General features: G+C 35.0%; 1 protein-coding gene across 2 annotated transcripts; it reads left to right on the forward strand.

Moving 5' to 3' along the window:
- The first annotated feature begins 12,253 nt into the window (after positions 1-12,253).
- Positions 12,254-23,934, forward strand: marco (macrophage receptor with collagenous structure). 2 transcript variants are annotated; one of them, XM_083538048.1, is made up of 17 exons: positions 12,254-12,414; positions 13,632-13,733; positions 14,292-14,398; positions 14,485-14,608; positions 15,156-15,218; positions 17,153-17,206; positions 17,337-17,426; positions 20,578-20,622; positions 20,815-20,886; positions 20,993-21,046; positions 22,367-22,462; positions 22,534-22,578; positions 22,696-22,740; positions 22,831-22,866; positions 22,957-23,040; positions 23,180-23,341; positions 23,587-23,934. In XM_083538048.1, exons 1-17 carry the CDS (start codon positions 12,297-12,299, stop codon positions 23,715-23,717), a joined length of 1,428 nt encoding a protein of 475 aa, XP_083394174.1. In that variant the 5' UTR covers positions 12,254-12,296; the 3' UTR covers positions 23,718-23,934. The 2 variants fall into 2 exon arrangements, with proteins under 2 accessions (XP_083394174.1, XP_083394173.1); XM_083538047.1 differs by having other exon boundaries at positions 15,156-15,209; positions 17,135-17,206.
- The last annotated feature ends 1,394 nt before the right edge of the window (positions 23,935-25,328 follow it).

Here is a 25,328-nt window from a genome sequence, read left to right on the forward strand (position 1 = left end):
AAAACAACAGCATGCAATCCACATCACTACTTTTGCCCCATCCAGTGTCCTGCACTGATGGCTGAACCCTCTAATCTGAAGCGACAAATCAAAGTGCTCTTCTCCTTCTACCAACTCACACACTCTCACCTCTGGAAATAAAGAATGAGAAGAAGAAATAAAAGCTCTATTAGTCATTTAGTCCCAGGATTCTCAACTATATAGAGAGACATTTATCCCTTTATTTGTCCTTCTCTCTCTGTATCTCTGTCTTTCTCTATATCTCTCTCTTTTTGTCTACTTTTTCCCATTGTGCTAAGGTTTGCCCATATGTTTCCTTGATAATCCCTGATTTGTTTTCCACACAAGAAAGAGGTCAGTCCAATTAGGCCTGACAAACAAGGCTCTCTCTCTCTCTCTGCCTCTCTTACACACACACACACACACACACACACACACACACACACACACACACACACACACACACACACACACACACACACACACACACACACACCCTCTGACTCTCTTTCTCTCTCACCAGACAGGCCCTGCAGTGCAGACACACAGAGGCATGCACACAAATGTCATAATAAATTATGAAATACAGAAGAGATAAGAGAGAGAGGGAGTGAGAGGGTGAACCTCCCAGCTGGACACATGGCCAGAAGGGAGTCAAAATGCAAATCACGGCTTTAGCTTATACTGTACCTTTGAAAGTCCTTGTATGTAATGACACTTTACATAATACTAATAAACTGCACATACTTCCGAACACGACTAAAAAGACTTGGCAGAGTCGCAGCACAGGGAATAAAAATTTGTTTTGTTGAGTCATATTTGAATTTGTAATGGAGAAGATACTGTGTTGAACACATCTAAACAGCACCTAAATAGAAAGAATTACCAACTTTTATTACTGTTTGTAGAATGTCTTTATCTAAATTATTGGTTAATTATAACCTAGTTGACATACATTAGGAAATTTAGCCATCTTAACCTGTGTATCCTGTATGAGGAAAAAAATAATTGTGTCCAAAATTTCCAAACAATTTACTTTAAATTATACATCTAGTTTCTACATGGCCTCTTAAATCCATTAGCCTGGATTCAGCAATAATGTATGTCTACCACCCAACTGTCCATGCCCCATGAAGCTTTTCACAAACTGTGGGTGAAACTTGAATTACAACGTAAACAATCATTTGCTGCAGTGTCGCAACTCATTCAATCATTTCTTAATTTATTTGTAGCAAGATGTGGAAACACGCACTGACAACATCAGCATACCCATCCCTTCTTTAATAGAGGAATGGAAGAATGATTTAAAAAGTAAAGCAGTTTTAGCTTCTTTGTTGATTCAATTGCTTGTGACAGTAAGGCAATAAACAATTTGAAAAGCTCAGAGGCTTACCATTAGCTTCACAGTAATAAAGTCAGTCGCGGGCTATTCAAGGATGTGGGAAATGATTTTGTGTAATTAAAAGCTGATTTAAAGCCAAGTCAAAGCCTGAATGTGTCACACCAAAATTTTCTCTAATGTCAAAGTCAGGTGTCAGATGGCAGGGTGCTCATGTATGACAGGTCCAGGGCACTCATGTACTGTAGTCACACAACTGCAATACTGTGGAAGGTCAGTAAATTAAGTAAAAAAATATCATGAGGACTCATCCCTCCTGAGGAGTTGGTGTCTCTTCTTTAGAGGCTTCTCATAACCGAGCAAGAGCAGTACGCTCAAATTTTAAGTTTGTGTATACAGCACTGTTATTTAAGCCACAAATTAAGCTTTGTCCAGTTCTACTGTAAGTACAACCATGAACAGCACATGTTTTCCCTGAACGTTTTAATGTCATTTTAACATATTCCCACCTGAAAAACAAACCGCACATAAACAAAACATAATGGCATTAGCACAAGTCGGTAATTTCCCGTGTAAGTTATACCCATAATCGTTTTTACAGCAGCACACCCAGAAAACAGTTGGATAGTGCTTGTGAAAACTCAATTAGTGCTCATTAATGTTCTTCAACAGCAGCTCTGACCATACTGTCAACTGAAAGGCAAATGACAGCTTTATATTAATGTACTTTTTCTAATTAGTTATTGTTTATATAGTGATAAGTCATTAACTAGTAATAAACAGACTGAAAATGTGCTGTAAATTGACAAAAAGAAACAAATGAAAGTTAAACAGACCAAATAATTAATGATATGAGCTTTCTGTTTTAAGTTTATTTAACATTTATAGAAGTAAATTATCAGAATTGTATTTTCTTATTCCTTGATTTCATTTACTGAAATAATTAATTTGAAAGTTCCTTATTCAAATCCTTATTACATAAAAAAAAAATAGATCTTTCTTCAAGGAAGACTAAAAGAAGAGTTGAAAACCAAGTTTCTAGCTAAACACTGACCTGTGAAATAACTTGCACTTTTTTTTACCTTTTAAATGACCTCTTACTATTAAAAATGGATAGTCATTAAAAAGAGTACACTGAACACTCTCAGTTCCTACTGTTTGTTAGTTTATGGAAAGATTTAATGAAACAGCAAATCTAACCCTGAGGACCAGTTTTATTTCCTGTATATTTCAGGAAGTTATGTGAACATATTGTTTCCTGACTCAACACTATTAAGAGTATGACAAATCTGATTCTCAAACAACAGCTTGTGAAAAAAAGCTGAACAAGTTAAATATAATGTTTAGATTTAAAATGCAATAGTTTTAAATAGTCTGAAACTGAAAGTGTTAAAAAAAATGTTTTTATTTGAGATGTCAATGAGTAGTGGAGCTTGGAGAGGCAGAGATCATTGAGCTTGGATTACTTTCTTCATAGAGTCATGCATATTTTCATCATATCCACTGCCATGTTTGCTTCTGGTTCTATAATTTTCTCCCACCTTCTTGTTTCAAGACTAATGTTGAGTCAGGAAACAATATGTTCACATATCTTCCCAAAAATGAGCCTGTGGGTGGATTTCCCACTATGTGATAACAAATGTGTGTGTGGCCATGTGCCCTGTGTTGCACTGGTGTCTTATACAAGAAAAAACAAGCCATTATAGATATTAATTGTATTTTCACTTAAAATATCATAAGATCTATCACCTATTAACTATTAGAACAATTTCCAAATTATTTCCATTACATAGTGAGTTGGTGTACATTATTACCTCACTATTATCAAACCAAAGAAACCCTTGTAGAACCTTTACTTATTCTGGATGCTTAATTGTGTCCTAATGGTCCATATTGATGTCCAGTAAATATTATTATTTAATCTAGTTTCAAACATTTTCATAGATGTTCTTAATGATATCCACTAGACATAACATGCCAAAAATAAAAAGCAACAAATTATTAGCAGACACCGGCAGGGACCATTACAGTTTACATTTAATCGAATAAAATTCCCATGATAGAGCAACTACTGTATAAATCAAGATAAACCTTTTGCTGAAGTTGAAGAATTAATAAGAATCTTATGCTTTCCACAAAATTATGCACATTTTTAAATTTGAGCTAAAAATACGTTGATGTCTAGATGGCAGTAAACAGAAATCACAATTGTCTATTGTCAGGTGCATATGTAATTAAAAATTAATTGAAGCAGCGCTTTGGCAAACATCCCTAGATTCCTTTAAGCTTAAATACAATCTTTAGTATAATCCACCCTGTAGAACACATGCAGGTGCTTCTTTTCTCAGAAGAAAAAAGCTGTTTATTTTTGGTTAAAGCATTAATGGTGTAAAGAGATTTTTACATCATAATCAGAATTATAATAATACCTCTCACACATTTACACAGCGTGCTGCCCAAGCAAACAAGTAGATTAATATGTGTGAACCATTAAATGAGCTCTATCATATCACTCATCTAATAAAAAATAAAACACAGTAGTGTGTCTGTAGTGGACCTTGATTTTTATTTAATATGTTTGTTAGTGTTGTATTTAAGTACCGTTACATACATTTAATTTAGTGCAATTTTTGTTAAAATATGATTCATATCTTCTTTCAATTTTATGCTAGATAAAGATTAAATAGTATAAATATATTTTTTATTTTCAATAAATGAAAATATTTATTATTTTTAAATAAATTAAAGTTAATTAAATATATTAATTCATGTAACTGATATGAAACAGAACAAAAACAGGGAACTAGAAGCAGTTGTTCTTCCAAGTTCACAAAAAATAAAAAAATCAACTAGGCAATAAATTATAAAAAATGTATTTGTCTGTTACCTTTGAATAACATGAAACACTTTGTAAGTACATTTTCAGAAATAATTGGAAACCTTATTAGAATTTTTAACAGTGTCTATACATTTCATAGCAAAATGTTTTCTCTTGTTAGGTTTGGGCAAAAATTAGTCTCCCTTAAAAAAATAGAAAGAAAATAATGCCTTCTTGACCTTCATCCATGCAGGCACTCTCTTGTGTGGTGTAGGGTACGGTTTAAACTATCAATCCAGATCACTACAGGCATTCATGGCCCTAATCTATTTGGCTCCCTAGGCTAAATTTTCCACTGACAACCCCCAACCGTCCTGCTGCACAACATAACCCCCCACACCCCCTTCTCCACCACACCTCTATACCTGACTTTATACTTAATACAAAAATACTTTTTTTGTGGCAGATCTGCATTATTAAGGCGGTTGTTTTCCTGAAACACTGTGCTTGTGGTAAAATATGTGTGAGCATGATACATTTCCAAATTCATACTAAAACATCCTATTATGTGATACAATATTTTGCTTTACCATACCTCTGGAGGGCTTTGAACATTTGTGAAGCTCTTTTACTTAATTCTTTTTTTTTTATTGAAACAAAAGCAGATGTCAGTTTAGACTTGCTTGTGTGAACAGCCATAAAATTTTCTACTTCGATTTAAGCCTGTAAATCTCAGGGATTTGGAGCTGCAGAGACAATAATAGAAAATGCCATATGTTTCTATTTAAATGATGCATGGTATGGAAATCTGCTGAATACAAATAATATATACAAGCATGATATAAATATTGTAATGAAAATAAACCCTGTCAATTGTAATATTAATTATATTGCACTAATCACAATGCTAAAATACATAGAATATCAGTTTTTAAATATGTTCATTGTTTTCTAGTGGCACATGTTGCATATATCAGTGTCTGTCAGCAATGTTAGTGGAAAGGTATGAGATTATGCTACAGTGTCAGTGGGAGGCCTTTGTCTTTGCTGCAACATTGTAATGATAGATGAATATCAAATTGGTGCTGTTCCACCTCTTGCAGTGATGATCTTGATTGTGAGAGTGACAGATCATGCAACACACACACACACACACACACACACACACACACACACACACACACACACACACACACACACACACACACACACACACACACACACACACACACAGGCACAGTTACACACACTGACCCTGACAGAGCATGCATTTGAAATTTATGTAGGGATTGTTGTGAATCTATTTATGTTGACTTGTTTAATTTTTGCTGTCTTTGTCACTGAAAAGCGGGGAGTAAATTAATACTATTAACTACTAATAATACTATAAACTACTAATTAATACAAAAGTCTGGCACATAAGGCACATTTGACATAAATTTATATACACACAAATATACAGATCTTTTCATATTAAACATTTAAGTTCAGGAACTGCACATACATTTGATTAGTTGGTATGAATGACTGTGTGCTCTGGATGTTTTGAAGACACCTCGAGCCTCTCTTGCTCTCCGCTCTTAAATGAACTCTGACAGGGTCACCCAGGATCATCAGCACAAAACACACACATCAGCAACAGAATGCTGCTGTCATCAAATACACCACAAGACAAATGAATAAACAAATCAATGGTATGCAGTTAGAGTAAACAAGGTCACACTTTCCGTGCAGGCAACAGACTTCAGAGGACTGTGGTTGAAAAATCATTTTCTCCAATTTACATGGATGAATTGAATTGTCCAGTTTTTTGTTCTTTTTTGTCACTGTGGGTTAATATCTTGGATATTTTATAACAGTATAGTAACATATGGAAACAGTAACTTCGCATAATAATGTAAACTATATTATGGTGCTGATAAACATCTGGACAAGACATCAGATACAAATTACCCTTTTTTTGGGAAAGTATGAAAGTATGCACTATGTAAGTGTTGTAATTAATGTACTGTATGTTCAATCTGTGTAATTAACTTACTTCACATTTATTATCCCATCTACAATATACAGAATAACAGAATAGTTCCTCCTGTGTAAGAGCTGTTTAAGTTCCTCTATCTTAAGTGAAGTTGATGGGGGATAATATACGAGAGAGAGAGAGAGAGAGAGAGAGAGAGAGAGAGAGAGAGAGAGAGAGAGAGAATCTTACTAAGTGAGTACACCCTTAGTGAACATGTGACAACTGTGTTCAAAGTGTCAATGTTTTGTGTGAGCACCATTGTTATTTAACACTTCCTTAATCCTCTTGGGCAGAAAATTCACCAGAGCTGCACACGTTGTTGCTCAGATCCTCTTCCACTCCTTTAAAATGACATCACAAAACTGCTGAATGTTGGAAAACTGCTGTTTGGCCCAATTTCTAAAGGTAGCACATCATGTTTTGCTATAGAATGTCACGGTACATGTTGGAATCCATGTTGCCTCAATGAAATGCACCTCCTCAGTACCAGCAGCACTCATGCAGCCCCAGACCATTATACTACCACCATCATGCTTGACTGTAGGCAAGACACAATTTTCTTGGTACTCCTCACCATGGAATCACCACACATGCTGGAAAACATCTAAACCATACTTGTGTTCTTCTTAGTCTCATCAGACCACAGGACATGGTTAATGCAGGTAGTGGAGCATGTTTAGTTTGTTCAAGAGGCTTAGACATGAATACCTCATTGTGATACTGTGCAAGATTTAATTGAATGGGTTTCATTTAACAAATATTTTCCCATAATCTACTCTACATGGCCACTGCGAAAGGACATTTTGAATGCACTGTATTTGGATTTTTTATGTAATATGTAAATTAAATGCACTAAACAGGTTTAGTTTCCACAATATTCCACCAATTTTTTTGTATGCAATTTCAGCAATAAAAATTAAACATTTTCTAAAAAGGAAGCAAATTATTTGTTCATTTAAGAGACCTGTCTTATTTTCTCACTCTTATTTAGTATTGCTCTTTAATAAAGTGCTACTTATCTATTTATTTGATTAATTGATGGAATAATTTTTAGAATACTTGATTACTAAAATAATCAATAGCAGCAGCCCTACTGACTAGTGGACTTTCCGCTATTGCAACCTCTAAGGCAATGCTGCAGCAATCATGCGCCTGTTTTTTGAAGCCAGCTTCTGAATCTGACACACAGCATGAGGTTTTTAACTTCTTTGATTGACTTTTGCGAGGCCTTGTTCCAAGAACCTGTCTTGGAAAACCTCTGTATGACCCACCCTGGGCACTGTACTGTAACTCAGTTTCAGGGTGTTACTGATCTTATAGCCTAGGCCATCTTTGTGTAGAGCAACAATTCTAATTTTCTAATTTAGAAAATTAGCTCTTTGCCATTAGGTGCCATGTTTAACATCCAGTGGTCAGAATGAGAGAATTGTACTCAAAGCACCAAATTTTTACTTTCAGAGGACAGTAAATCTGTACTGCTATACAAGTTGCACATTGACTACTCTAAAATATATCTCAAATATAAAGTTTCATTTCTATAGCATTGCGTTTTTTTTTTCTTTGAAAAGATATATTTAAATGGTTGCTGAAATGTCAGGGGTGAACATTTATAGACAATATAATAGTATTATACTATCTATAGTATAATACTATACCAGATAAAATACTGTATGTATATATTTATTTATTTATTTTTGTTTGCCCACAGTCAGAAAATCAGATGAGTTTTAACATGGAAAATTGGCCTTTTGCTCTACTTTCTGAATCATCATAAATATTCACAGTAATACAGAATTACCAGCTAAGCAGTATTGCCACATGGCATGCATTCCTCAATAACACAAGCTGTATCCTTTTATCTAACTCTAAAACATGTTTCACATTGCAAAACAGGAAAAATCACAATTTTATTAATGGATTTTATCTATCTATCTATCTATCTATCTATCTATCTATCTATCTATCTATCTATCTATCTATCTATCTATCTATCTATCTATCTATCTATCTATCTATCTATCTATCTATCTATCTATCTATCTATCTATCTATCTATCTATCTATCTATCTATCTATCTGTCTATCTATCTGTCTATCTATCCGTCTATCCGTCTGTCTGTCTGTCTGTCTGTCTGTCTGTCTGTCTGTCTGTCTGTCTGTCTGTCTGTCTGTCTGTTCGTCCGTCCGTCCGCCAATTATGCATCCATCTGTCTCTCAGCATGTGAGGGAAAAGGTAGGAATGCAGTTGTGGTCTTATTAGTTCCAACTAAAAGATTACTTTATGCTTAATATAGTATCAGTTTCCATCCTAAGACGAACTGAAAGTTGTGGTGCAATTTTTGTTTCTCACATCCTCAAAATGTTCTCTTACTTTGAGTTTATTATGAATCTACATGTCTATGGTATAATGTCATAATGTTATGCCTGTTCAGTCTCTTTCTCTCTCTCTCTCTCTCTCTCTCTCTCTCTCTCTCTCTCTTTATATATATATATATATATATATATATATATATATATATATATATATAGAGAGAGAGAGAGAGAGAGAGAGAGAGAGAGAGAGAGAGAGAGATATCAAACAGGCATAACATTATGACATTATAACAGTATTACCAGTGAAGTGAATAAAACTCATTATCTCTTCATTATGGCACCTGTTAGTGGGTGGGATGTATTAAGCAGCAAGTAAAAATTATGTTCATGTGGGAAAAGGGCAGGAAAAATGGGCAAATGTAAGGATTTAGGCCGGTTTGACATGAGCCAAATTGTGATGGTTAGACGACTGGGTCAGAGCATCACCAAAACTGCAGCTCTTGTGGGTTGTTCTCAGTCTGCAGTGGTCAGTTTCTATCAAAAGTGGTCCAGAGAAGGAACAGTGGTAAACCACTGACAGTGTCATGGTTGACCAAGGTGGCTCCGATCCAACAGACGAGCTGATGTAGCTCAAACTATTGCAGAAGTTAATGCTGTTACAGCTTTTCTCAGCCGCTTTGGAGAGTTTCTCAGATCAGAAATGAAATTCTCAAAACTACTTGTTTAAACTACACATCATTTAGTCATTTGTGCTCATCATAAGAACATTTCTCGTTGCTTTGATCAAATTGTGAATGCTTTTGTACATCATCTAATCAATTGTGTACAAGTGTCTGCTTTTTCCTACATTATCAGTTGTTTGTGTCATGTTGATAAAAATGTATCATTATTATACTAGTTTCACCTAAATGGTTTAAACCACCAAAACATTTAGGCATCAGTTCATTGCCTAAGTCAATGAATGCAAAATGGTTAAGCCAGTTGTCAAAATTTTTCAAGCTCTTCTTCTTCAGGAGGGTACAGCTGAATATTGGAAGATCAATAATTCAAACATTTTGTAGAGAGAACAGGTATGTATGTCCTTTTTCTTCCACCAGTGTGGACTGTGCTGTTATAGTGTGTATATACATTCTCTAACACAAGTAAGAACAGAAGTATACAAGTATAAATGTATTGCATTAGTGCATTTTTTTCCACACAGGACTGCAGGATTACCTCATAGGAGTGGCAGAGGACCCCTTTTCACACCCCCAAAAAAAAGGAGTCTATTGCACCATGGTCTGAGCAAACAATGCCTTTAGGTTAAGGGAAATACAAAAGACTGTTATAATGTCTTTAAAAACATCCAGTCTGTTAGCATCTCAACTAAGAGACACCACATGAGAATGAAACAGCTGTACCGTGTATCATTTGAAAGGAATGTTGACAGTAGCTATGATACCAGTATGTGCAATTAAAACATTGAGCATACAGTCACTAATTTACATAAATTTCTTATAGTGACATATATTCTACAGCATTTTTTTTGCACTATGACACTTTAACTCTGAACTGTCACTTTAACTTGGGACTTGTACAGCACAGTGCCACTTTATACCACACCATACTGCACATGGACACTTTAAGGACAATCATCAAATCACTTTAATTTGTACTGTCAATATCTACCATACACACATACCTATATACACATATATATATATACATACCTATATTTTTACATATATATTTTCATATATCTTATATAGTTTATACTTTTTACAGTTTTTTTCAGTTGCATTGGCGCATTTCTCGATTCATTCTTAAGATTTGAAAATCAGTAAGTGCATTCTCAAAACAAGTTGTCACCTTACAACTTGACCCTGCTGGGTGCAATGGATGCAGCATGTGAGGACATCACAGCGAAAGCATGCAGAGGCTGGATAAGACCTTCCAGAAGATTTTTTCTACGCTGTATTGCAAGGAATATTATCTGTTGTAATGTGGATGAAAACTGTGGCCCGACAGACTGGGACGTCAGAGAGTATAGACAGATTGCACTGTATATGTGCAGTTCTGCGTAGGAAGTGTTTCCTATGTTTACCTTTTGGAATTTTAATGCGTGTCTTTTTTATTTTCTATCACAATGACATTATATTGTAATTTTTTTGTCAGTCCTCTAGTAAAGAACAATAAAAAAATGTGAATGCAGTCCGGTCTCTTACAATCAATATCCCACATACAGTAATGTGTAAATTTGTGCTGTCGAAATTCATAGTTGCCAATTCAGCCTCATGCATTTTCATTATTTGTAATCCAAAACATAGTTTACACCAGGAAATACCAAAATAAAGCATTGTCACAAATACGTACTTTTGAGAGAATTAAGTATTTTGAGCAAAAAACAGGCTTTTGCAAGAAATCCAATGTATTGTGCTGTTTGTACTCATTGTTTTGAGAATGCACTTACTGATTTGCAAATCTTAAAGATGATTCGAGAAAAGCTCGAAAGCAACTGAGAAAAACTCAATGCTCAATGGGTCAGGCAGCAAAAGAGGAACCAACAGAATATTAGGCAATAATGTTATGTCTGATCAGTGGCCAAAAAGTTCTGGCTGGTTGGTATATATTATAACTTTCATGGAAGAGGTTTGGGTCACCTAGTTCTTAGGTCATGTAAAATGCTACCGCATCCAAAGACATACAATTGCTTTTATTGTGGTAAATAATTAATAAAACTTAAAGTGGGAGATTTGTCATTTTCAGACTAAAACTAGAACATTATAAAACAAGTGTGTTTTAAATTAAAATTTTTGGACAACAAACTTCCAAGTGTCTGCAACTATTGAATCCCGATATTCCGTTGTCATGCTAAACTCCAATACTGTTACTTTTCAGAAAATAAAAGAAGGTTGTTTTCTACGATTTTTCACTCTGGTTTATAATATACAGTAGCTTAAAGAGTAATCATGAATGTTAAAGGTGCACTATAAAATCTCAATAAAACTACCCTTAAAGGGGCTATACGAGAGCTTTGTGTCATATGCAGAGATGGCAAACGTACACACATCCTTCACACAAGTAGAAGTAAAAATACAAATGTTTTAAAAGACCATTATTACTATCTGTTTTAGTGTCACTATGGTAACTGGATCTAACATAATATAAATACAAAATAATTTAAAATGTTGTTAAATAGTGAATGCATCCAGGCTGAACATTTACCATATAGAACACAAGCAGAGAAAAGATGATGATGATCGGGTGATCATGAATGTCTCTGCTCTCATGTTTACATCACTCATGGTTACATGACTCCCTCTGTCACATCCACGTTTGCCCCAGACTTCTTGTTGCCTTCTGCCTTGTTCATTGGTGTGTGTGTGTGTGTGTGTGTGAGAGCAAGCAATAGGTTGATTGGCTGAAAACGGTGCACAATTAGAAGAAATGATTATTGATCATGTTACCAAATAGATTACAACTAAAGTAACAAGCCTGTTTTGAAAATGCAAAAAGGAGAAAGTACAGATATTTGTGTATGAAAATGTAATAAGTAAAAGTTATAGCCTTTGATAAAACAAAGAAAAATTATTACCAGATTTTCTTGTCAGTATAGAATAAAATCATGGGCATAAGAATAGAGAACAGTATTGTGCTATTGTAAAAGGGATGTTGTGGTTCCTCTTTCTAAGATCATTCTTTTTATTCTGTTATGTGTGTCCATGGTCAAATGACATGTAATCTGCAAAATCAGCAAATGAGAACTGTTTATATCTGCAGTTTTGTCTTGCAGTTTCTATTTTCATGCATTGCATGTTGTAGTAAAGATGGAGACACCTCTAAATGAAAATCAGGATAATGACTCGATATTTTGCAAAGAAAACCTTTGCTATGATGCAGACATGAATTGGTCCAAATCAGGCCGTTATGGTTTTCAGATAAATGGTAAGTATCACACCAGCAAAATCAGTAAAGAAAACAATTTCTTAAATAATTTCAGCCTAAATACCTGTCAGACATCACATCTGCTCTGCACCTAACGCAGTGTAAATGCAAATGTTAAGACTACCTTCATATATCTTAAAATTCTTAATTGTGGTTGAAATGATGTTTCCAATGTAATTATTTGAAACATAATTGTTCAGTTATGTTTATGGTATAATAAGAGTAACTATAGTTTATTAATTGAAAATAATAAGCATTTTGATGTTTTGTTTCTCACTTCTCGAACCTTCCTCAGCTTGGGTTTATCTCTGCATAGCATTTTATATGTTTTTTCCCAGTCCACATATTCACATCTGTTTTTCTATACCTACAAATAGTGCATAATGTAGCTTAGTTACTCATCACATGCAGATATAGTAGTTTCTTACAACTTTCATGATATTCAGGAGCTTAATTTGTATCTATACAGTTTGTTGTTTGTGGTGCTTAACGAGTATTTTTGAACCTTGACATCCATAAGAATAAACTGCCATTTTTGTCACGTTTTACCTCTTTCAGCATCTGTTGAAATACAGTCGTATGAAATCTTTTGTTAGTCCTTAATATGTTTAAAGTGATTCTTAAATTATGACCAATGTGGTTTTGTGTGTGTGTGTGTGTGTGTGTGTACCTATACTATATGTTTATATATATATATATATATATATATATATATATATATATATATATATATATATATATATATATATATATGTATGCATAGTATGGGCACACACACACACACACACACACACATTTTTTTGGGAATTCAAAATAAAAGAAAATGGGCAAATATATACATATATATATATAAATATATATATATACATCCATCCTCATTCTACTGTAAGGTTGCAAATGTATTTTCTTGACCCTATTTTAAAATATAAAAAAAAGGTTTTTGTTTACCATATGTGTGTGTGTGTGTGTGTGTGTGTGTGTGTGTGTGTGTGTGTGTGTGTGTGTGTGTGTGTGTGTGAACAACATATTCATACCAATTTGAATCAGGTATTGGGAGCAAGTTAATTGCTAAAATATGTTATTGCTTTGGGATGTCTTCAGCACAGGCAAAAATATTACTTGTTTGAAAACAGTCCAAAAAAGATTTAGCTAAATAGCAGTGCTTTCTATTTATAGTTGCCCTGAATGTGTGTCCAGTGTTTATTATTCTTTTGCAGATGTAAAGCCTAGGAAGTCATTAGCAAGTGCATGCAGGTATTCAACAATCATCATATTTCTGATCCTACTACTAGGATTTAATTCCTTCCTGACTTACAAAGGTAACGCACAATCTCCTTATAAAGACTGTTAAATGCTTTCTTAAAAGCCCTACCTGCTATAAAAATATGCTGCAATATACTTAACAGAACAGAATCTTGAAATGCTTCTTTGTTAATGATCTATTTATAGGCTACACACAAAGTATTCATTGTATTCTTAAATATGCCATATTAAGTGAGTTTTACTTAAGTGAGTATGTTCCTTTTTGTGTCACATGTATTATTGTTATAAGTATGATTATATTCCGGTAATTCAACAAATGTTCTTCACTATTCTTCAAATAATAATAAAAAAAGATACATACATGAACAAACATTTAAAAAAAAATTTTGCTCTCTTGATTGGAAATACATGTTTTTGTTATACAAGGATGTTGGTTTTAACATCTGAAAGGGGTTTATATTTTTTGTGTGCTATAACCATAATGGTTAGGGTTAGACACTAAATCAACACTAATCACGCAAAATCAATAATGTCAAACAAATTATTTTATTGTAAACTTTTTTTTGTTTTTAAAGATGTTATAATTTTGATCTATTTTTCACAAATGTTTATAGTAATCACACTGGAGGCATGGGTTCACTCTGAACTGACAGGAAAACAAAACCGAGATCAGCTAGAATCCTCTATTAGTTTAAAACAAGAGGGCCCTCCTTTGGATCAGGTAAACATACACATACACAGAGAGACACACATACACAAATACATAGATGTACAGCTTTATTCGAGGAAATTCTGTAATTCCTACAGCATTGCCTGTCCAACCTATGTGGGGATGAGAAAGGTCTGGAGTCTCTGATGTCACAAATGTATCTACTAAATACCAGTGCACTCGATCTACAGAATCAAGTGAACAGCATTAGCCAGGAAAAAGGTTTCTCTCTCTCTCTCTCTCTCTCTCTCTCTCTCTCTCTCTCTCTCTCTCTCTCTCTCTCTCTCTCTCTCTCTCTCTCTCTCTCTCTCACACACACACCCACACCCACACCCACACACACACACAAAACAGTGTGCAAAAGTATTTTACCATTAGCTGTATCTGCACTGTATACGTATATATATATATAAAATTGAGTTTTTAACATATTATTAACCTAAAACAAGAATTTGAATAAATAAACCATAATAGCACACTTTAATCTCCTCTGTTATGCATCTTACAGCATTGCTTATTTATGACAAGGTGTAGGGAAGGATTTAATTTCTGGATTAGCCAAATTTAAGTGGAAACCTAAAATGAACAAATAAGCCAAACCTCTTTGTCATGATGGAGCTATATAGCTAAATAGCTTTAAAAGATAAACTTTATTTGATAAAAATAAATACATCAAATGACCTTGTATTGTTTGTGTGCATAATATATATGCATTTAGCCAATATACATGCACCAAATGATATATTTCTTTTGTCTTGTTCACTTGTAGCACTTCCTGGACCTCCTGGACCTCCTGGACCACCAGGAGTCATGGGGTTACAAGGTTTGCAGGGTGCTATTGCTATTGAAATAGATCTTGCCAACTACCTTCTTCACAGCACCACAGCAACCTTACTGCACTGCGAAGACAATTCTAATTCCCCAAAATGCTCTTATTGCCCAAATTCAAACAAAATTGTCCAATTTGTAATCATTTTTTCACCCAAACATATATTTTTTTTCCTTTCCTTTAACCTTTAACACGACTTTACCCATCTATTCCATTTACGCTTGACATATAAACATAATCCAACTACCAAGCTAAATATCACTAAAGTCTGTGTATACAGTGCCCCCTTTTGAACAGTTTTATGTAATCTTTTTAATCTCAGAATTACACGCAGAGGTAATGACCATTCATGCCCTGTCTTTAAACCTCTTATATACTGCTAAACTCTAAATGATCCTTTGTTATTATTAACTAAAAGCAGCCATTTTCAACGTGAATTATATGGTATGTTGAGACTTAGATGACTTTAAAAATATGTATTTTTGTATTACACGAATGAGCCGCTGGGGCGACCCCTAATGGGAGAAGCCGAAAGAAGAAGAAGTATGTGTTCGGGTATGGCAAGAGAAAGGCAGACAAAGAGAGGTGGTGGTGGAATGGGAAAGTACAGGAAAGCATAGGGAGAAAGAGGTTGGCGAAATAGAATTGGGATCGGCTGAGAGATGAGAAAAATAGGCAGGAGTACAAGGAGATGTGGCGGCAGGTGAAGAGGGATGTGGCGAAAAGCAAAGGAAATCCACATGAGGAGCTGTATAAGAAGTTGGACACTAAAGAAGGAGAAAATAATTTGTACCGATTGGTCAGGCAGAGGGACCGAGCTGGGAAAGATGTGCTGCAAGTTAAAGCAATACAGGATGCAGATGAAAATGTGTTGACCAGTGAGGAGAGTGTGTTGAGAAGGTGGAGGGAGTATTTTGAGCAGCTGATGAATGAAGAAAATAAAAGAGAGAGAGAAGGTTGGAGGGTGTGGAGATGGTGAAGCAGGATGTGGATAGGATGAGTAAGGAGGAAGTGAGAGCAGCTATTAGGAGAATAAATAGTGGAAATTTGGTTGGCCCAGTTGACATACCAGTAGAAGCATGTAGATATTTAGGAAAGATGGCAGTGGAGTTTTTAACAAAAAATAAATAAAAGGAGTGTGCTGGTACTGATCTAATTTTTAAGAATAAGGGAGATGTGCAGACCTGCAGTAACTACAGGGTAATTAAGTTGATCAGTCACACCATTAAGTTATGGGAAAGAGTAGTGGAAGCCAGGCTGAGGGAAGAAGTGACCATCTGTGAGCAACAGTATGGTTTCATGTTGAGGAAGAGCACTACAGATGCAATATTTGCTCTGGGAATGTTGATGTTGTAGTATAAAGAAGGTTAGAAGGAGTTGCATTGTTTGTGGATTTAGAGAAACGGTACGACAGGGTGGCGAGAGAGGAGTTGTGGAGTTGAAAGGGGCAGATGTAGATGGCAGGGTAGTATAGAGACGGATGATCCGCTGTGGCGACCCCTAATGAGAAAAGAAAAAGAAGAAGTTTTTTGTTTAGGTCATATAGGGTTAGGGTTTGTTTACCTGAGAGTACTGGCATGGAAAAAAAAAGAGTTTAAAATGCAAATCCAAATAAAAAAATTTATGTTTTCTTATTTGCACACACTTACATGCAATAATGGGGATTCACAGGCAGTGGTTGAAGGTTGTGTGTTGTGGTTTTATAACAATAACTATTTTTTAGATATAATGTACAATTGTTTACCTGGTAAACAAATAACAAATAATACACAAAGGCTACTAATGTTGCACCGGGGCTTACTTTATTTTTCTGTTGCCTTTGTTGTTTTAGTCCTTCTAAGTAAAATGTAAGTTCTTATAAGTTTAGAGAATGCCATATAGCATCTTCTTAATTATTGATTTTGGCATGTTTTTGTTAGGTCCACCTGGTTCAAAAGGTTTAAATGGACTCCTAGGATCACCAGGACTTAAAGGTGACCCTGGATCACCAGGTCAGTATGTGACATACAGTATGGAATAACCTGGCTTTCTCTGTAAGAATGTGTTTATCTAATTATTGCATCACAGTTCTTGCTCTATGTTCTTACTACTCTATATGTCTGTTTATCATACACTTAATAGGTAAAGAAGGACCGCCTGGCGCCATAGGTCCAAAGGGAGAGAAAGGAGAAATAGGCATTACAGGCCCACCTGGGATCCCAGGCACCGCTGGTAGTAAAGCATTTTTATTATTCTTTCAGGGCTGTCAAAATAAATGATTTAATAACGAGGTAACACAAATTATTTTAAATGGCACTAGCTTAATGGTCTAAGTTTGACCTTTTTTTAAAAAATAAAAATATAAATTAATTAATATAAAAGAGGCAAAATGAAAACCTTCAACGAATACACATTTATTCACAACCTCCTTTCTTTACTCAGATATAAAAAATAAATAAATAAACAAAATAAAGATAAATAATAATAAATAAATAAAAAAGAAAGTTTTTAATCCCTAAACATTTGTTTTACTTATGCAGTAAGTCTCAATTCAAGCACTTAAGTCCGCCATGATGCACACATCCAGCATTATAAACCGTCCGTGTGGAAACATAGCAAAACTTCTGTTTGTCATCCTGATGATTTACAATAATAGCATTAATGTAAAACACCATAATTACTTTTAAAAATTTACAAGAATAATTTGTCTTCAAGCTCTTTGTTGAGTATAGTTTCAGTAATAATAAACATGCATTTGCATAAAGCATCCATATTTGTCCATGTCCATGTTGATTAGAGAATTAACAACTCAAAAGTATTAATTGAAGGTACATTTAGAACAGATAAAATGTATGAATATTTTAATTAATTGACAATACTAATATATATACATTATGACATTATAACAGTATGACTGATAAAGTGAATGACACTGATGATCTCTTCATAATGGCACCTGTTAGTGGGTGGGGTATATTAGGCAACAAGTGAACATTTTGTCCTCATAGTTGATGTGGTAGCAGGAAAAATGGGCAAGTGTAAGTGTATTTGAGTGAGTTTGACAAGGGCCAAATTGTGATGGCTAGATGACTGGATCAGAGCATCTCCAAAACTGCAGCACTTGTGGGATGTTCTTGGTCTGCAGTGGTCAGTATATATCCAAATTCATCCAAGTAAGAAACAGTGGTGAACCGGTGACAGTGTCATGGGTGGCTCACTAATGCATGTGTGGACTGAAGGCTGGTCCATGTGGTCTGATCCAACAAAAGAGCTTCTTTAGCTTAAATTGCTGAAGAAGTTAATGCTGTTAATGCTCAATGGGTCAGGACTGTTTTGGCAGCAGAAGGGGACTAACACAATATTAGGCAGGTGGTCATAACGTTATGCATAATCGGTGTATAATTTATAAGAAGCGAGATGACAAAAAAGACTTTACCCGCATAACAAAATCTTTGTTTTGTTAGTAAATAAGATATTTGACCTTGAACCTTTTCGGATCAGTTTTAATCAGTTATGCTGGTAATAATTTTAATATAGAAAAACACTACAAATATTGAAAGCACCCACACACATTTGTATATATATACACAGTGAGAAAAATAAGTATTTGAACACCCTGCTATTTTGCAAGTTCTTCCACTTAGAAATCAAGGAGGGGTCTGAAATTGTCATCGTAGGTGCATGTCCACTGTGAGAGACATAATCTAAAAAAAAAAATCCAGAAATCACAATGTATGATTTTTTAACTATTTATTTGTATGATACAGCTGCAAATAAGTATTTGAACACCTGAGAGAGTCATTGTTAATATGTGGTACAGTAGCCTTTGTTTGCAATTACAGAGGTCAAACGTTTCCTGTAGTTTTTCACCAGGTTTGCACACACTGCAGGAGGGATTTTGGCCCACTCATCCACACAGATCTTTTCTAGATCAGTCAGGGTTCTGGCCTGTCGCTGAGAAACACAGAGTTTGAGCTCCCTCCAAAGATTCTTTAATGGGTTTAGGTCTGGAGACTGGATAGGCCACGGCAGAACCTTGATATGCTTCTTACAGAACCACTCCTTGGTTATCCTGGCTGTGTGCTTCAGGTCATTGTCATGTTGGAAGACCCAGCCTCGACCCATCTTCAATGCTCTAACTGAGGGAAGGTGGTTGTTCCCCAAAATCTCGCAATACATGGCCCCGGTCATCCTCTCCTTAATACAGTGCAGTCGCCCTGTCCCATGTGCAGAAAAACACCCCCAAAGCATGATGCTACCACCCTCATGCTTCACAGTAGGGATGATGTTCTTGGGATGGTACTCATCATTCTTCTTCCTCCAAACACGTGTAGTGGAATTATGAACCAAAAGTTCTATTTTGGTCTCATCTGACCACATGACTTTCTCCCATGACTCCTCTGGATCATCCAAATGGTCATTGGCAAACTTAAGAAGTGCCTGGACATGTGCTGGTTTAAGCAGGGGAACCTTCCGTGCCATGCATGATTTCAAACCATGACGTCTTAGTGTATTACCAACAGTAACCTTGGAAACGGTGGTCCCAGCTCTTATCAGGTCATTGACCAGCTCCTCCCGTGTAGTTCTGGGCTGATTTCTCACCTTCCTTAGGATCATTGAGACCCCACGAGGTGAGATCTTGCATGGAGCCCCAGTCCGAGGGAGATTGACAGTCATGTTTAGCTTCTTCCATTTTCTAATGATTGCTCCAACAGTGGACCTTTTTTCACCAAGCTGCTTGGCAATTTCCCCGTAGCCCTTTCCAGCCTTGTGGAGGTGTACAGTTTTGTCTCTAGTGTCTTTGGACAGCTCTTTGGTCTTGGCCATGTTAGTAGTTGGATTCTTACTGATTGTATGGGGTGTACAGGTGTCTTTATGCAGCTAACGACCTCAAACAGGTGCATCTAATTTAGGATAATAAATGAAGTGGAGGTGAACATTTTAAAGGCAGACTAACAGGTCTTTGAGGTTTAGAATTCTAGCTGATAGACAGGTGTTTAAATACTTATTTGCAGCTGTATCATACAAATAAATAGTTTAAAAATCATACATTGTGATTTCTGGAATTTTTTTTTTAGATTATGTCTCTCACAGTGGACATGCACCTACGATAACAATTTCAGACCCCTCCATGATTTCTAAGTGGAAGACCTTGCTAAATAGCAGGGTGTTCAAATACTTATTTTCCTCACTGTATATATATATATATATATATATATATATATATATATATATATATATATATATATATATATATATATATATATATATATATATATATATATATATATATATAGATAGATATATATATAGATATATATATATATATGTGTATGTATACCCCCTGCCTTGTAATTCTATCTCTCTCCTCTTTCCTCTCCAGGTGTCTCTGGTATTAAGGGCGAAAAAGGAATTCAAGGACTACCAGGTTAGTATTTGCCTAAAATGCTTTATAACATGCTGTGAAGTGTTGAAATTTTCTATAGACTTGATTGTCTTATTGCAGAAGACTTATTTCTGTAAGTAACTCTGGATAAGGGCATATGCCAAATGCCATAAATGTTAATGCATACACAAAACAGTAATCAATCAACCTGATTTCACTGTATATTCTCTCCAGGTGTACCTGGTCCAAAAGGTGTGGTAGGAGAACCGGGTAGAGCTGGGCCACCAGGGGCTAATGGAACAACAGGTGATCCAGAACATCATCACCACAAGCATAATACATTCTTCTTTTTTTAAATCATATTATTCAGCAAGTCATCTGTATGCTAAATCTTTTTCCTTCTGAATTGTAGGACTTAGAGGAATGCCAGGCTTACAAGGACCACCAGGTATTCCTGGACAAAAAGGTGAGAATGAAATAGCATTCCATATGAACACCTCACTACTGATTACTGGATAGATTACATTAATGGCAGGACAGTAATCTAATGTCATTCATTTTCAGACGAAAAATATGTCCTCTGTAAAAATATTCTTTCTGGGTTGCATTAAATTTGTTGGACACATTTACTTTCCAATGATCAGGACCCAGAGAGATTTCCTATTTGATCATTTTCTTGATGCATATACCAGTATCATCATTAGGGTCATCACTCTGTAATGTTGACTATGCCCCTGTATAGAGGGGTCATATAGGGGGTCATTATATGACATAAAAATCAGCTGATAAAATGGTTTACAAAGCATATGATGCAAGCGGGAATGGTTCTTATTGATAGAATTCTTATTTACTGCAGACACACATTGCATTGTGGGTCCCCTATTGCTAAAACTTCCTCTGGCCACATTTTTCTTTTGGAAAGATTCTCCAAATAAAAAAATAAAAAAGAGACAACATGGGACTCAATAAATTAGTGCATGGGTAAAATTGATTTGTTTATTTTTAACTAATGTATACAGTGATAGCTGTTTACAAACAAACAAAGCAAAAGCATCCAGTAAACAAATTATTATTGTAAATTATTGCTGTTAATGCATAAAGTTATGCACATCACTGGCCACAGTGGTGCTTTTCTTATTACAGGCAGGTTCTTTGTACCTACTACTCACCAGGCCAGACCTGTCATGACAGATCAATGACTGACAGTGTTTCAGCAAACCACACACCTTTTATAAGACAGATCACAGCATACTGGCATGTTTGCTATTATTTATGAACACTTATGAGTGTGCATGTTCCAGATTGCATAAACTCCATATTTTTCACTGCATATAATATTTATTTATAAAAATTTTAGTCAGATAGAAGCATCGTTTTTGTTCACTGGGGACTGGTTGATGCAGAATATTTGTAATCTCACTGAAAAACAATGGTGGTAGAATTTTTAATTAGTAGTAATGATTTTGTGCAAGATGTCATTTGAACTATCAGAGGATATAGACATGAAGGATAATAAGAGAATATACACAATACATCCCAATAAGAGACCAATAGCAAAAGCAGTGAACAATATGAAAGCATTGACTGATTCTTGAATTGGTTTGCTGCTAGCTTAAATAGTCACACTCCTTCCGTTACTAAGCAACAGTGGTATAATGACTTTTCTTTTATAAACTTTTTTTTTATAAGACTTTTTCTTTTATTAAACTTTTCTTGTATAATTTACTTTTTTTTCTGTTTACTCACAATCAATTTGGTCAAATAACATAGTTTTCTCAAATTTTAGGATCTCCTGGATCACAGGGCCCCTCTGGGCTGCAAGGGCCCCCTGGACAGAAAGGTTTAGCTGGAGAGAAGGGAAACAGGGGAGAAAGCAATGCAGGTAAGAAGAGCACAGAAGTCACATTGGCTATAATGTAGTTAGGACAGTTAATAATGTGCTATTTCTTCTAGGTATTCAAGGTCCTCCAGGGCCAAAGGGAGACAGAGGATCTACTGGTAAATCATACAATAAACTGATTATAATGTCACAGACATAAGGTTTATGTACTATATAATTATAATATGATCATGAATAAATCAAGAATGCATATTTATGGTAGACATAATGTGCAGGTTATTCTGGAGCTAAAGGAGACACAGGCAGTAGAGGTTTCACTGGTGAGTACATAACTGTAAACAAATTGATTTTATAAACATTACATATGTTCAGGAACTACTTACTAGTTTCTCTCTTACACAATCCTGTAGGTGCTCCTGGTTTACCTGGACTAAAGGGTGATACAGGTATGTGTAGAAGTATATTTATTTCATGACTGCATGTGTAGATTGTGCAGCATATATATGCATTTATCTGATAACATTTGTATCATTCAGGTTCTACTGGTCAAAAAGGACAAAAGGGAGTTCAAGGACTCCCAGGTCCTAAAGGAAATAAGGGAGAACAAGCAACTGTTGCACGTAATTATACTTCTAATAAACTTAATTTTGCAATGCTGTGTGTGTCTGTCTAACCACTTGATTGTCTCCAATATCACCTGTAGAATATCTAATATTTATCTGTCCTTTGTTTATCCTGTGTTTCATCCTGTCTCTTTAGATGTGCGCTTGGTCGGCACTGCTAATGCAGGCAGAGTAGAGGTTCTGTTTAACTCAGAGTGGGGCACTGTGTGTGATGACAACTTTGACAATTTGGATGCCATAGTGTTGTGTAAAATGTTGGGTTTCAAGCGAAATACACAAGTTTTTAAAGCACAACCAGGTGAGTCACTACAACTTCTTCCTGTTTCTATAAAGCATTATCTCATCATCATTTGTTTCTTCACACAAAGTAAAAAATCATTGTCTAGAAACATCAGGTTAGCAACAACCAAAGCAAGTCATACATATAAATACAGCTGTATCAGTATTTTATTTTCTGAAAAGATTAGTGAGACCAATCACATTGACACTATCATTTAAAATACTGAAGTGGGGTCTAAATACAGTGCTGTTTTTGCATTTCAGGATCTGGTCGGATATGGTTAGATGACTTGCAGTGTGTAGGAACAGAGACCAGCATATTTGATTGTAAGCACGCGGGAATGGGAATCAATGACTGCCAACACACTGAGGATGCTGGAATAGCCTGTGCCTGAAAGGCCACAACAACCTTCCTTTCTTCTTATTTAGATAGATTTATTTTGTATTTGTTACATTACTACAACAATACAATAAACGTTGATTTTTACACACAACATTACTGCACGCAGTATTTAACATAAAATACAGTCTATTCGGGGATTACACCCTACCAAAAGCCTCAGCATGTATTTAAAGATCTGACTAATAAAAAGCTTTTCATGGTATGTTGAAGTTGGTGTTCTGTGTGTTCTCCTTGTGTCTATAAAGGATACCTTTAGCTTATGGGTTGGCAAATGACCACAATTCTGAGATTTTAGCCTCAATACTTTTGAAGATGGCATAAAATAAATGAAATATAGTATATGAAAGATCTTGAACTCTAGAGTAATCAATTTAAATGGAAAACATCGACCAAATGGCAGAACTTCTTTTGGAACTTTAGTCTAGTTCGCCACCTAGTGGACATTTGTATATCATTAACTTAAACAATGGAATTGACAGCGTAAGAGAAAGTAGGGTGAATTTGGATTTTATGATTTTGACACTGGACAGGTACTTATATTGCTTTTTCTTATGCTGTATCGATTTTCATGGCAAGCAGTGTGTGGCTGAAGGAGATGCCTGCCTTGCTGAGTTCTATCTATCTATCTATCTATCTATCTATCTATCTATCTATCTATCTATCTATCTATCTATCTATCTATCTATCTATCTATCTATCTATCTATCTATCTATCTATCTATCTATCTATCTATAAAACAGTTCTGAAATTCTCATGGAGTTAACCATCTAATGTACATGTTAATAAATATTTGTGTACTAAACATTAAGTACACAGCTATAGCTCATATTTTTTTAATTGATTACCAATCTTTTTAAATCCCATCACTAAAGGCTAATTGATTATTTATTTCACTAACAGCACAAAACAGGATTTATAAACAAAAAAATTTATTAATCACTAAAAGTTTATGAACACCATACATATTACATACACACATACATACATACATACATACATACATACATACATACATACATACATACATACATACATACATACATATATTGATAAATAGATACATACTATACATCTAACATTTATTCATAAATCTCAAAATAAAGGCTTATCAATTAAAATTACACTTAAATTCACCTTATTTAATTATTTTTTGACAAAGTAAAGCTCTGTTCCAGAGGAACGCTATGCTCATACAGCATGTAGACATTTGCAAACACATCTAAAGCATGCTTTAAAAAACAAATAAAACAAAAATAAACCTAGTTTACACAAACTGCATGTCTGCAACCTCACTTGTGGGTCGCTTTGTATAAAAGCATGTGCAAATGCTATGTAAATTAGTTAGGTGTGTCAGCAGAGACGTATAAATACTTTGTTTCTGTTGAGATCTGTGGACCTTCAGGTAATCTCAATATGTGTGTGGAAATATAGTATCTAGTATACAAGCAGTAGAGTTTTTGATTGCATATTATAATTTCTTCAATTCAGGCATATTTCATGAATGCCTTCAGGGATAAAGCACAAGAGCACTAGTTGCTCTAGTTACAAAAACAATAAAAATGCAACAGGGCAAGTACAGACTATAAGATAATAAAATTCCCC

The sequence above is a fragment of the Silurus aristotelis genome (assembly GCF_946808225.1).
Source record: "Silurus aristotelis genome assembly, chromosome: 3".
NCBI classification, from domain to species: domain Eukaryota; kingdom Metazoa; phylum Chordata; class Actinopteri; order Siluriformes; family Siluridae; genus Silurus; species Silurus aristotelis.